We start from the raw sequence: 12,261 nt of genomic DNA, 5'->3' as shown, positions 1-12,261 counted from the left end.
AAAGTGGCATAAAGTCATGTTGGGGGAAAAAAATCTCCTGGAATAGTGGACAACCCTAGGGGCGGGCGCCGCAGGTTGTGAAGTGAGGAATAACCACGCCCAATTCTGGGCCTTAATCTCCTGCCTCACAATGGTGCAGGCACTCCTGCCCTCTACTGCATGGAACTGGAGCTGCTCCGTGTGTCATAGGCCCCATCCTGCTGGCAGATTGTTCTTTAGCTCAGCAGGCAGGGGTCTGTGTCTTATGGAGCAGGAGGGTTTGGATTCTGTCCCTGCTGCTGCCATGTTCCAACTGGCTGTAACGTGCAGCAAAGAAATCCCGGGTGGCTGCCGATTGGTTTAGCACAAGACTCTTCCCCCCGTCCCCTATCATTCCCTCACTCCAAGAGCCGCTGCATGAGGACCCCTCTTTGCTGTTATGCTCAAACACCGTCAAGCGGCCGAGAGTCTGGTGTCTGCTCCTTCCTAACCGCAGCTGATGGCTGTGCCTTTCTGCCCTAGGGAGCTTACTGGATTTCCTGAAGGGGGAGATGGGCAAGTATCTGCGGCTGCCCCAGCTGGTGGACATGGCGGCTCAGGTGGGTCTGGCTGACTGGAGAGCTGCGATTGGAATTTCCCTTTTATCTCCTTGGCCACTGTGGGCAGCCCTCGGGCTTTGGGCCGTGTCAGGCCTGGTCTGGGTGCGGTGTGGGGGTCCAGCTGACAGAGAGGACAGGACAACCAGAGCAGTCTCCACAAGGGCAGTTTGAGGCCAGTGGGATTTTGCTTGCACCCACGTGAAATGTCCCCCAGTGTTTGAGGTGCTGCCTCAGACGTCCTTGTCCTCTGCATTTGGGGGTAACGTGGTCCAAAGCCAACAGTGCCATGGGGTGGGGCAGAGAGCGGAAGAATCTGGTCAGAAGGGGAGGGCCTCTGTCCCACTTGCCCTTACCTGCTCTCTGTTTCTCTGCCACAGTTGCTCTCAGGTGAGACCTGGGAACGGGACGGTGAGGGTAGAGCTAGAAAGTGCTAGACTTTGGGTCACCTGCCTTTTGGGTTCGGGTTGCTGTTACGGCAACCTCCTCAGTCAAAGGCAATAGCAGTCTGGAGGGTCACAGCACTTGGAGAAGGGAAGGGTCCTGTGCTAGATCCGTTGCCCTGACTCTATGGCTCAGACACAAGGACGACTGTGGCTTTTTGTTCCCAGCTTGGCTCCTGCCGCTGGACCAATCCCACCAGGTCTTACTGCCCTGACCTGGCTGCTGTAGAAGAGGCCTCCAAACTATTGGGGCTCTGTGGGAAGAAAATCCTTTATCACTGCCAGGCTTCTGTCTCTTCTCTCCCCGACCGAATCCCCCCACAAACCTGCATTAGCCCGAGGAAGCCTTACAAAATAACTACAAGCCCCTTCCAAGTCCTGTAAGCTGGGTGTGACCCACTTTACCACCTCCCTTCCGCCTCAGTCAGTGCCTCCCATGTTGCTGCTGGTGTGTGGGCCGTTTGCCGTGTCCTGGAGGCAGCTGCACACCACACTGCGGTAAAACAGTGAGGGCTAGTGCTTGGGCGTAGCATCCTGCCTCTTCTAACCTTCTCTGCGCACTGTCTGGGCGGGCTGCAGATTGCGTCTGGCATGGCCTACGTGGAGAGGATGAACTACGTCCATCGGGACCTCCGAGCTGCCAACATCCTCGTGGGGGAAAACCTGGTGTGCAAGGTGGCTGACTTCGGCTTGGCCCGGCTGATTGAGGACAATGAGTACACGGCCAGGCAAGGTATGGGGAGCGGGACGGGGCACGTAGCTTTTGTGTGCGGGTGCCCGAGGGAGCTGTGGAAAATGGAAAGTAGTGAGGCCTACACTACAGAACCCACATTTCCAAGTGGCTCAGGCTCCTACATTCAAGCCCAGCTCTGGGATGACCCAAAATTGTTACCCTCTAGCAGCTGTTTGTGGGCCTGTCTGGCTTCCTGCAGGCTGGCCCTGGCAGTCTCTGCAGAGGTGCCAAGTATTTAAACGGGGTGGAGACTGAATTCATGCCTTGACCCCGAAGGTGGGGAATAGCCGGTGGGGAACCCTGCACGGCTGCAGCTCAGGCTACACATGTTGGGGGACTCGGCTTCGCAGGGCTCTTGAGCCAGCACTTCTAAGGAGTTTGCAGTCACAGTCCCATGCTCGCTGCTACGTACTCTGTGCTTTGAAACCCGCACTTTGACGCCTGCTCGCCCGCTGCTCCCCCTCCTGGTGCCATTGGAAGGTGAAGGGGAGAGGACTTGGGACCCTTGGGGAACTTAATACAGTGCTTGCTTTCCTTGGAAGGAGTGTGGGGGACAATCGCAGTCACTAGTGCCACTGACTGCAGGTGGGTCAGGCTTTTTTGTAGCCTAGTCGTCTGAACAGAGGTCTGCAAGTCTAGCTGGAGAAACTCCCACCTAGAGTAGCTCTGCACTCACCCCCATGGCAGTGTCACGACCCCTCGGTTCTCCGGGTGTGGGCTTCTCAAGTGGACACACCATGTGATGGCATCTGAGACTTGTTTTCTCTCGCTGTTGCTTAGGTGCCAAGTTCCCCATTAAGTGGACAGCCCCAGAAGCTGCTTTGTATGGCAGGTTTACCATCAAGTCAGATGTCTGGTCCTTTGGAATCCTATTGACTGAGCTGACCACAAAGGGCAGAGTGCCATATCCAGGTAAGGCCATGTCGTCACTCGACACTGCTGCAATCGATCTTCCGGAGTTCGATTTAAAGAGTCTAGTTAAGACTTGCTAAATTGAACTTCAGTGCTCCTGCTGGTGGCCGCTACTCCTGCTCTTGCCAGGAGTAAGGGAAGCCGATGAGAGCATTTGCCCCTATTGGCCTCCCACCACGCTTGGCTCATGGGAAGCTGACTCCAGTTACGTATTCTGAGTTGTTTGAGTTGCGTACCTTAAGCTGAGCTGCCGGGTCCAGTATAGATCTGGCCTTAGCATAGATGCCCCCTAACCTCCTGGTATCTATAGTGACTATGCAGTCATTGGCCGCGGCAGGATCTGGTATCCGCTTAGGCTGTGGCAGATCCCAGCTGATCGATGGAGCAGTGTATTTGTTAAAGTTGCCATGGTGACTCCTATGCTCATCTTTGCAATGGAAAAACTTGCTGTGGTGTTTCTGTCACTGCTTAGGCATGGGGGCAGATAATGAGGCCTTCCCCATGGTGGGAAAGACTAAGGGGGTGGAAGAAGATGTTCACTGAGCCTTGAGTGAAGCCCCAGACCCGGGGCAGCCCGTGATTATATCATGGTCATTGACGGCCATGCAGGCAGGGGCGCCGGCTGCCACAGCCGGCCTCAGGCCGCTCCTGCCCAGACCCCCTGCCTTGGATCAAGTTCTCCCCACATTCCTGCCGTGGTGGGGTGGGGAGAAACTCGGCATGAGTATGTGGTATATTCAGGGCTGGCGACTTTGTAGCTAGCAGAAGGTCATGAATCAGTTCCTAGGTCTGTCACAGACTAGGTACGTGATCTTAGCCATGTCAGCTAACCCTGGTGTGCCTCTGTTTCCCCATCTGTGAAGTGGGCATGATAATCAGTGACGTCTCGGCACCCTATGAGGTTCATAGCAAAGCCAACATTATAAGCAATCCTTTAGTGGAATGCAAAGTAGGGTTCTAGTTAGGGGACCCATTGGCGGGTCTTCTGTTTTCAGTGCTTTGTGAGCACTCAGGGCCTCCAAAGAGAATTTCAGATGCATATTACAGGCATGAAGGTCCTTGAAATCTTTGTGTAGCTTGGTCCGGGGGTCAGCAAGCCTCTGAGATCTCTCCCGGCACTGAGTGGTATGTCTCACTCTTCCCTCTCTTGGCTATCAGGTATGGTTAACCGGGAAGTGCTGGACCAGGTGGAACGTGGCTACCGGATGCCCTGCCCTCCAGAGTGCCCCGAATCCCTGCACGATCTGATGTGCCAGTGTTGGAGGAAGGACCCAGAGGAGAGGCCCACCTTTGAGTACCTGCAGGCTTTCTTGGAGGACTACTTCACGTCGACAGAGCCCCAGTACCAGCCAGGCGAGAACCTATAGACGTGGGAATGATTCCTGGTGCCAAAGACCTTGCTCTCCTGGTGTGTCCCCGCACATGTCACATAGCACACCGCATCTCAAGAACTCCTTGCAGAGCCTGGTTTTGGGGACTAGCTCTTCTCCCAGAGGATGAGACTGGGTGCCTTTGAGCCCCACAAGGTGGAGGGGGCTAGGTTCTCCTGATCACTAAGTACTGATTTATGGTGTGTGTTTAACAAAGTGCGGCCCTTTGATATGAGATCAGTCGGAGGGGAACTGGCGGTGTGCCATGACTGGAGATTGGAGGAGGAGTCTTTCCAGGAGGGAAGGTCTGTGCAGAAGCTGGAGGGGCCTTCAGGCGTCTTCCTTCTAGTGGTTCTGAAGTGCAATGAAAGGAATAGACAACAATGGCCTAGGCTTTCACTGGAGCACTTGGCTTTGCTGGGACTGGACACTAGTGCTACAGATGGACACCTTTCAACCTCAGATCATGCCTCTTCCAGCCTCTCTCTTTCCTTTGAAACCAGCACAAGGTTCCCCCAGTCCTCTCTGCTCCCGGAGCAGAGGGGGCCGCAGTTCGCTATAGCAGCGTTTGTGGTTTTAGACTGAGAGACTCTTCCAGAGAGAGGACGTCCACAGTTCAGTGCGCACGTCACTCGATCACCACCACCCTGTGCTGCTGGGGCAGAGGGCGGTGGCCTTGGGACACCAGCGCCAGCACCCTGGCCTGGCACATGTGAGTTTGGATCAGGGATGGTGGCTGTGGCCTACAGACCTGGAGGCTGTTGAGGTGATTTTTCTCCCCGTGCAAGACTCCACTGGAGAGCGAGAAGGACTTCGTGGCTGAGTTGCACTTGCAGCTGCATTCGTGTTCAGTGTTGCTGCTCATGGTGCCAATGCCTCCTGACTCATTTTGGGACCGTGTTATATCCTGAGCTGCAGGTTTCTGTCTTCCAGCCTTGTCTCACCCAGCAAAGGGAACCTTGTCATCTTGATGACTACTTCTTAGAGACACACTAAGGCAAATGCCAGTGGGGCAGGATACGCCTCCTTTCTCCTATCCTTGCTGCCTACCCCCTATTGCTTGATGGGTATTCTTCAACAAAGTACCCTGGTCTTCCAGCCAGCACCCTAAGCAGTGCACCGGGAGAATGCCCGGCCAGACCCTCTGTCTCCTCATTCCACTCATTAAGATGCATCTTCGTTTACGCCAAGGATTTTAGTGCTAGAGAAGCAGGGCAACAGTTGTTCTTGGGACACTTGGATGGTCTCCCAACTTTGCCAGTCAGGAAAGTTGCTGCTTTTTGACTGGCTGGGTTCTTTGTGCCCGGCCAGGACCGTGGTCTGATCCTCTGCAGGCGGCTAAGCTCAGGAGAATCCCAAGACAGCATCCCTCGCTCCATGGGGCCGTGGTTTCAAGAACTACTTGTAGAGGTGAAGTCTCCATTCTGCCTGAGAGCAAAGGGGGCTTTCCTCTCTGTCCTCACTCCCAGAATTTGTCATGAGCAACCAGGGGGCCTCTCCTCAACTCCAGACCCTGCCTTTGGAGTCTCCTGCTTTGGCCCAGCTTCTGAGGCTGTGTCCCTGGGTACAGGTGGGGGTCTGGGAAAAGGCTGCCATGGGGAAGATCACTAATGCAGGGTTCCCCTCAACCCCATGCTTCAGCATAGGGATGTAAGAAAGTAGTTGATGGGAGAATTGAATACTCGCTCTCTCCCGCCCCTCAGCAGGAGGGGGATAGAGGAGGCTGCTGGGAAACAGCCTCTGCCTGTGGCAGGCTGAGGCTTGCTGTGGACAGAGGCTGCTCCGGCAGCAGCCCCTGTCTGTGGGGGTCCCAGCAGGGGAGCTGGGCCCCCCACAGAAGGGCTGCTGCCACCAAACAGCCTAGGCTGGCCGCCACGAGCAGAAGCTGCTGGACTCAGTGCGAGCCGGAACCGAGCAGTCCCAGCTCGTGCTGGGCTGGGACGCTGCACCTCTGCATTTCAAATGCCCAGTGGCTCTTCCTGCATTTAAAATGCAGAGCTGTGGCGCAGGCGGCTCCTGGAGCTGGCACGAGCCGGGACTGCTCAGTCCTGCCTCAGGCCAGCGGCTGGAGCTGCCCCCGCTGCAGCCCTGCAGAGCGGTCCTTATCGACTAGTCGTGTAGTCAATGTCGTGTGTCGACTACACAATTAGTTGAATCACCGCAATTTAACATCCTTACTTCAACAGCTGGAGCTGAGAGCTTTGGCAGGGTCTTGGTACCTACCCCGTTTGCAGCATGATAGGGTAGGGAAGCAACATCAGTGTGCACTGGTGTCTGGCCTACTTACTTGGCCCTTGCTGCAAATTGGCACTAGACCCCGAATGCAGAAATGATGTACAATCTCTAGTCTAGGCCTCGGTGAGGAAAGGAAAGAGGAAGGGTCTATCTCTGTGAGGTGCTAAGAACCCTCACTTCCTACTGCAATCCTGGGCTGCTTTGATAGCAGTTGACACGCAAGTGGCTGTTTGCATTTTTCATCAGACTCATGAATAAACTGCAGACTTGAGTTTGCAAACTATGCCCAGTGGATGTAAAATCTCGACTGAATCCCTTCTTGCCAGATCTCTCCTCTGCTCTCCTCAGGCAGAGAGGTCTGGTGGAAGGCAGATTCAGATACCAGTTCTAGCCCAAGCTGCTGTCAGTGGGGGTTTTCTGGTGACCCTTACCCTAAAAGAGATGCTAATAGGCCATCTAGAGCCAAGTCAGTCATGGGGCAGGAGAGATTACAGTAGGCAACTCTCCACCTCCTTCGAGCTGGCAGGAGAGCAGGGAGGTGGATGGATTGTATGCAGGGCAATAAGAGCCGGGCTGGCCCCGGCACTTGGATTCCTGTCATTAACTGTGCTGTAGGACAACACTGCAAATGGATGACCTGTGTCTCAGAGGCTGGTCCCCAGTGGACAGTGGAGGAAGTCTGCAGAGGGGATGTTTGCCTGGGGATTACTCCCGGCCTTTCAGTGAAAGTGCTAAGCCAAAGGAACACGTGGGATAGACTTGGGTGGTCAGAATGAGAGACAGGAAGGTGGAATAGCAAGTGGTGCCCATGATGGCAGAGTGTTGTTAATGGGTGGGCACTTTGCCGAAGACAGGAGAGAACACACAAGACACCACCCTGCCCACGGCCAAGATAGCTGGCTGGCTGTCAGCCCAAATCTCCAAATGCACCAAGCAAGGTCCCACGTACACAGTCCTTATGGATTTCTTCCTCAGGCCCCATGTGGGATCGGCCAGTGCTTGGAGCAGGACTGAGTGTGCTCGGCCCACCTCTGGAGGGGAGAGCACTCGGGGTGGGGAAGTAGGAGGGGGCTGCTGGACTTGCCCTTTCCTACTCCACACACACAGGCTGGAGATGTTTCCGAGTCTGACCGTTTTCAGTGGCCGATCTTGCTCCTGCCTCCACCTCTGACTGTGACGCCCATGCAGCCACCAAAGCCTGATTTCTCTCCCCTTTCTAGAGAAGTGATGTGGTTCAACTGGAGCCACCTCGCAGCTGTCGGTGGGTAATGCCGTCTGAAAAGGGAAAACGTCTAAGGAGCTGTAAAATAGCCTGGTGTTGTACATAGCCCCGAGTTGCCCGGGTGCTCCCCCGGAGCCCCAGCTGTTAAATTAGTTGCATGTCTTTTTTCCAAGGTAACGCTGGTTTCTGCAAGTGGATGGAACTGGAATTCTTTGCCATTTGCCCCCAAGACTTTTAGAGTCCTCACTTGATTTGTCTGTATTTTGGATGCTCTTCTCTGTGCCAAACACCCCAAACCCAACCCTCTTGGCAACTGAGGGAGTGTGCTCCAAGCCCAGGGTTTAGCTATCCCGAGCCAGTGCTGTCCTAATTGCTTCCCTTAGGGGGCATCTGTCCTGGGGGGGCCTTTGGCTCATGGCTGCGAGTGACTCCTGACCAGCTGTCCCCAGAGCGACAGGCTGGCACCATTGTTCAGACCCATCCGATCTGCGCCAGGCTGGGCTGGGTCTGTCTCAGATGCCCGCTCTTGGTGCAGAGGAGAACCATCTTCTCTGGGGAGTGTTCAGGAGTGCTGGGCAGGCACAAAGCCTTCCCCTGGAGAAATTCCGGCTGGAGGGCGGGAAGCTGGGATTAACCCCACCCCCTAGAAACGCAGGCACCAAAGCCATGGGTGATTGATTCTGATGTGCTTCCCCCGACTGTCCCAGCCTGTGGCCTGGCTCTGGAGCAAAGTGGGGTTTGGTATTTTTCATGCTCCCAGAGCTCTCTCCCTGTTGGGATCGTTCTCTGTCGTTAGGGCAATTGAGCCAAACCTCCGCCAGGTGCCAGGCCCTGGAACGGCTCAGCCTCAGGTTGCAGAAAGGTCTTGACAGCAGTGGCTGACTACCGCTCCCTCAGCTGGAGCCAGGGAGGCACAAGATGTGTCCAGGGCTATCATAGAGAGGACTGACTGCAGATCCACAAGTAGCTGCTTGAGACCTGTGGAGCATTTCTGCAGACAGCACCAATTTTGTACCTGTGAAGGGCTCCGTTGGTAAGAGCCCCTCAGGCAGCTGTGAAGAACTGGTGTGGCTCCTCCATCTGCCCTAGGTGAGGAACCAGGGGACAGGGAACAAGCGGGGGGTGGGGGTGCTGCTTGGCCCAGAGCAGGTGGAAGGTTCACTGCAGCTCCCCACAGCTACCTGTGCAGCTGGGAGCTGCAGCCCCGCTGTGGTAAACTGAGTAGCCCCCTGGCAGTGCTACAGCCCCACCCGCCTGCCAGGCCAGTGTGGAGCCCAGTTGCGGCAGCCCCTCCACCTGTGGGCAGAGGGGGGGACTGCTCAGCCCCAGCTGTTCCCTTGCCCTCCTCCCTCCTCTCCCCCCCCCCAGGCTTCCCATCTGGCCAAGGGCAGGTGGAAGGTCCCCAACTGCAGGCGGGCTCCCCATAGCTGCCCATGTGGCTCTCCCCAACTGGGCTCTGGAGGGGCCGTGCCTCAGAGCCTCAGCCCAGCCCCTGGCGGAGAACCTTGCAAGCCTGCGCAGAGCTGCATCTGTGGCCGCTGATCGTGGCAGATGATTTTTGCGGATCCGATGCCGATGCACATCTGTGTATCCGTGCAGGGCTCTGTGCCCGTGGGCTCCCTCCGCTGCCATCCGTGCCAAACTCATGTTGGTTCCAGTGGGATCTGACCTTTGGTCCCCTCCAACTTGGCCTGCTCATATTGCAATGCAAGGAACCTAGCCTGGAGGTAGCCTGACCCACACCTAACCCACGCCTGTTATTTACAGATCAGCTTTACCGCACGTTTCTCATCTGCACTGCTGATTTGCCTTTGTGATAAAAATCATTAGGGTCAGAAACCGAGGTGAAGCAAGAATCCAGCCTGGGTTTATAGATGCTCTTTAAAGCTGCCGCTTTCTGAGCTGTTGCAGCCACACTGAAATCCAAGACACAGCTCCCATCGACTGGCCTCAGCTCCTTAGCATAAAACTTTCCCAGTCCAGCGGGGGAGAAGCAGGTGCAGAGGGGTGAGATAATTGGGTCTTCCCAACCTAGCCCCTCAAATGTGGCTGGCAATCTAGCTTTGCTGCCAGTCTCTTCCAAAACAGGGCATGCTGGGAAATGTAGTTCATTTTCTCTCAGAGCAGATTCTTCCATGTAGGCATTTTTTCCTCTAGGAGCTCAGTGAAAATGGGAGTGGTGAAAACACAAACCCAGCCCTGCATCTCACGCTTATTTATTAAAATTGGTTCTCTTTTTTAATTACCTACATATTAAAAACCATCTTGAAAAGACTTCATTTCCCCTGAGCTCCAAGAAAAGTCCCTGCCTTTCTTCATGAGAAGACTGTTAATGTTCTGTATATCCTTTACGTGAATTTTGGACTTAGACCTTTTAGTTTTTCTGCAAAGCATGACAATTACTGTGTCTAGATTTCTGCATTCGTGAGCAGGGACTCTCGTTACCTTTTAAATGTTCTGTGTCTTTTTGCATACATTGAGCAGTTGTGGAGAAATCCTTAATTCCTAGAGAAATCAGGTTCCCCCCCCCCTTATTTTTTTGGTAAGATTGCCGATGTGCAGAGAACGTGGTTGGGGGGCGTATTAGATGTGTGTTGTGCCAATGAAGCATGTACAATTTATATAACAGAACTTTAAACATCTACCACCAAGACGAAATCATTGCTTCAGAAACAAAAATAGGCATATGCTGAAGAACACCAGGCTGGAGAGGTGGGGTGGGGCATGAAACAGCTGATGTACATATTCAAACTTTTTCAGTATGTACATTTTTTAAAGAAAGATGGGGCAGGGGAATAGAATGACTTGAATACTGGTTGTTTCCGGTGCTTGTCTGACGTTATGACAGCTGGTGTAGCAATAATGATGACTATTAATAATTGAAGTGACCACAATGTTGCTTTCTTTCCCTATCTTGGGCAAGTCTGAAGAAGAATAGAGCAGGATTCCTTGAATTTTTTTCTTGTCCCATGTTCAGATGAACCCTCCTCCATTGTGCATGCTGTAGTGTGCTAGAACAGGGTGACCCTCCTGTGTGTGGACACGAGGGGACCTAGGTTCTGTTGTGTCTCAGGGCTGGATACTGGTGTTGGAACTGACGAATACCCTGGAGGCAGCAGGATGAAGACTTTCCTCTCTTACTATCGTGGTTGCCAAATTTATTTTTTAAGCCAATAAACTAAACAGGAGTCTCTTAACCTAATGAGTCTGATGCTCTTTGGCATTGATTCAGGGAAATAAATTACACCGCACAAGGTATTCTTCTGCTGTTTTCACTTGTAATGTGTTTTGTAAAGTTGCCGGCTGATGACTATGCAGAGAACATGGTTATCTGCCTCTTCCCTGCTCCTCACCTCCACTGCCTTTTGAGTGTCTAAATATCTAGTCCCCTTTCTCTCCTTTTTTTTAATAAAACTTTTTGGAAAACCTAAAGTCCCCAGATTTGTGGAAGAGGAGCAAGGGGGGGGGTCTTTGAAACTCCAATATTGGTGTAAATACTTTGAAGTTTGTCTGATTAAACACAAAGACCTCACGGAAAAAAACCCTTCGCATCTTGTGTCTGAATGAAAAGGTCAGCTTTTTGTGTGTGCAGCACTCTGAGCTAGGGCAAGTCATGTCACAAATATAAACGAGGGCTCCTCTCAGCAGTACTAGAGTGCCTCTTACAAATCTACAGTCAGGCTTCACGCTAGCACACTTGGGCATACTTGTGATTGACTTCAAGGGAGCTAGGCGGTTTCACACTAGTTGAGTTGCTGGCCTCTGGCCCACTACAACTATCTCTTTAGGGAGCCTCATTTTTCCCCCATCTCCCCACATCCATCAGCCTAAATTTTCAAACTTATCAAGGCAAATATCTGTTTTGAGAAGCACATTCTAGCAGGCATTGTACTACCAAGGCCCATCTGACTATTAGCTCTAGACTGCCTTTTCAACAGCACATCTGTAGCCCAGTGGTGCACAACCCCAAGGGGGTTGCGACTGTCTTCCGGGGGAGGGCGGGGTGTTGCAGTAATGGGAGAGCAGCATTTAAAGGGGCAGCAGGTTTTTTTGTGGGTTTTTTTTTTTTTTTTTTCCTCTCAACCAAAATTTTCCCAGAGAACTCTTCCGGTCAGCTCCCCGCAGATGTACTCCTCGGGGACTATGCAGCCTTAGTGAATGCCTTGGCCTTGCTGGAATGGGTTTTTAGAAGGCAGGCAAAAATTAAACTCTGCTGCATCATGTAACTGAGGATCTTGTATAGGGTCATGTGAGCTGAGTCTACTGATGCCAGCTGAGGGTTATTGGGTACAAATTAGGGCTGTCAATTGACCTGTGTTAACACCTGCGATTAACGCAGGTCAGAATGAATGTGTTAATTTTTTTAATGTGTTAATCATGGGCATTAATGCTGCGCTGCCCCTTTGAAGTGCTGCTCCCGTGCTTCAAAGGGGCAGCGCAAGCGGAGCCGGGGATTAGCTGGAGTCCCTAGCTGATCTCCAGCTCCACTGTTCCAAAGCCCCTTTGAAGCACCAGAGCAGCACTTCAAAGGGGCTTTGCAATGCAAAGCTGGGGGTCAGCTGGAGTCCCCAGCTGATCCCAGGCTCCTTGGAAATGCTGCCGAGGCGCTTCCATGGAGCAGCGCTGCATGGAACCCGGGGTCAGCTGGGGACTCCAGTTGACCCCGGACAACATGCAGCGCTGCCCTCATTGAAACACGCCATTAATCTCAATTTTTTTAATCGCTTGACTGCCCTAGTACAAATATTAAAGCTGCTGCATCTACTGGCAA

General features: G+C 53.3%; 1 protein-coding gene across 5 annotated transcripts in view; it reads left to right on the top strand.

Moving 5' to 3' along the window:
* SRC (SRC proto-oncogene, non-receptor tyrosine kinase) overlaps positions 1-10,746 on the top strand; it is an 85,975-nt gene extending 75,229 nt beyond the window's left edge. For all 5 annotated transcript variants that reach the window (XM_075901306.2, XM_075901307.2, XM_089769719.1 and 2 more), the window contains 4 exons: positions 502-578; positions 1,598-1,751; positions 2,532-2,663; positions 3,822-10,746. In XM_075901306.2, the coding sequence (XP_075757421.1) occupies positions 502-578; positions 1,598-1,751; positions 2,532-2,663; positions 3,822-4,030 (572 nt within the window). In that variant the 3' untranslated portion in view covers positions 4,031-10,746. The remainder of the gene's footprint in view (positions 1-501; positions 579-1,597; positions 1,752-2,531; positions 2,664-3,821) is intronic.
* Positions 10,747-12,261: the final 1,515 nt, after the last annotated feature.

This window comes from Pelodiscus sinensis, chromosome 17 (genome assembly GCF_052426305.1).
Source record: "Pelodiscus sinensis isolate ZL-2025 chromosome 17, ASM5242630v1, whole genome shotgun sequence".
NCBI classification, from domain to species: domain Eukaryota; kingdom Metazoa; phylum Chordata; order Testudines; family Trionychidae; genus Pelodiscus; species Pelodiscus sinensis.
This window is presented reverse-complemented; position numbering and strand designations above follow the sequence as displayed.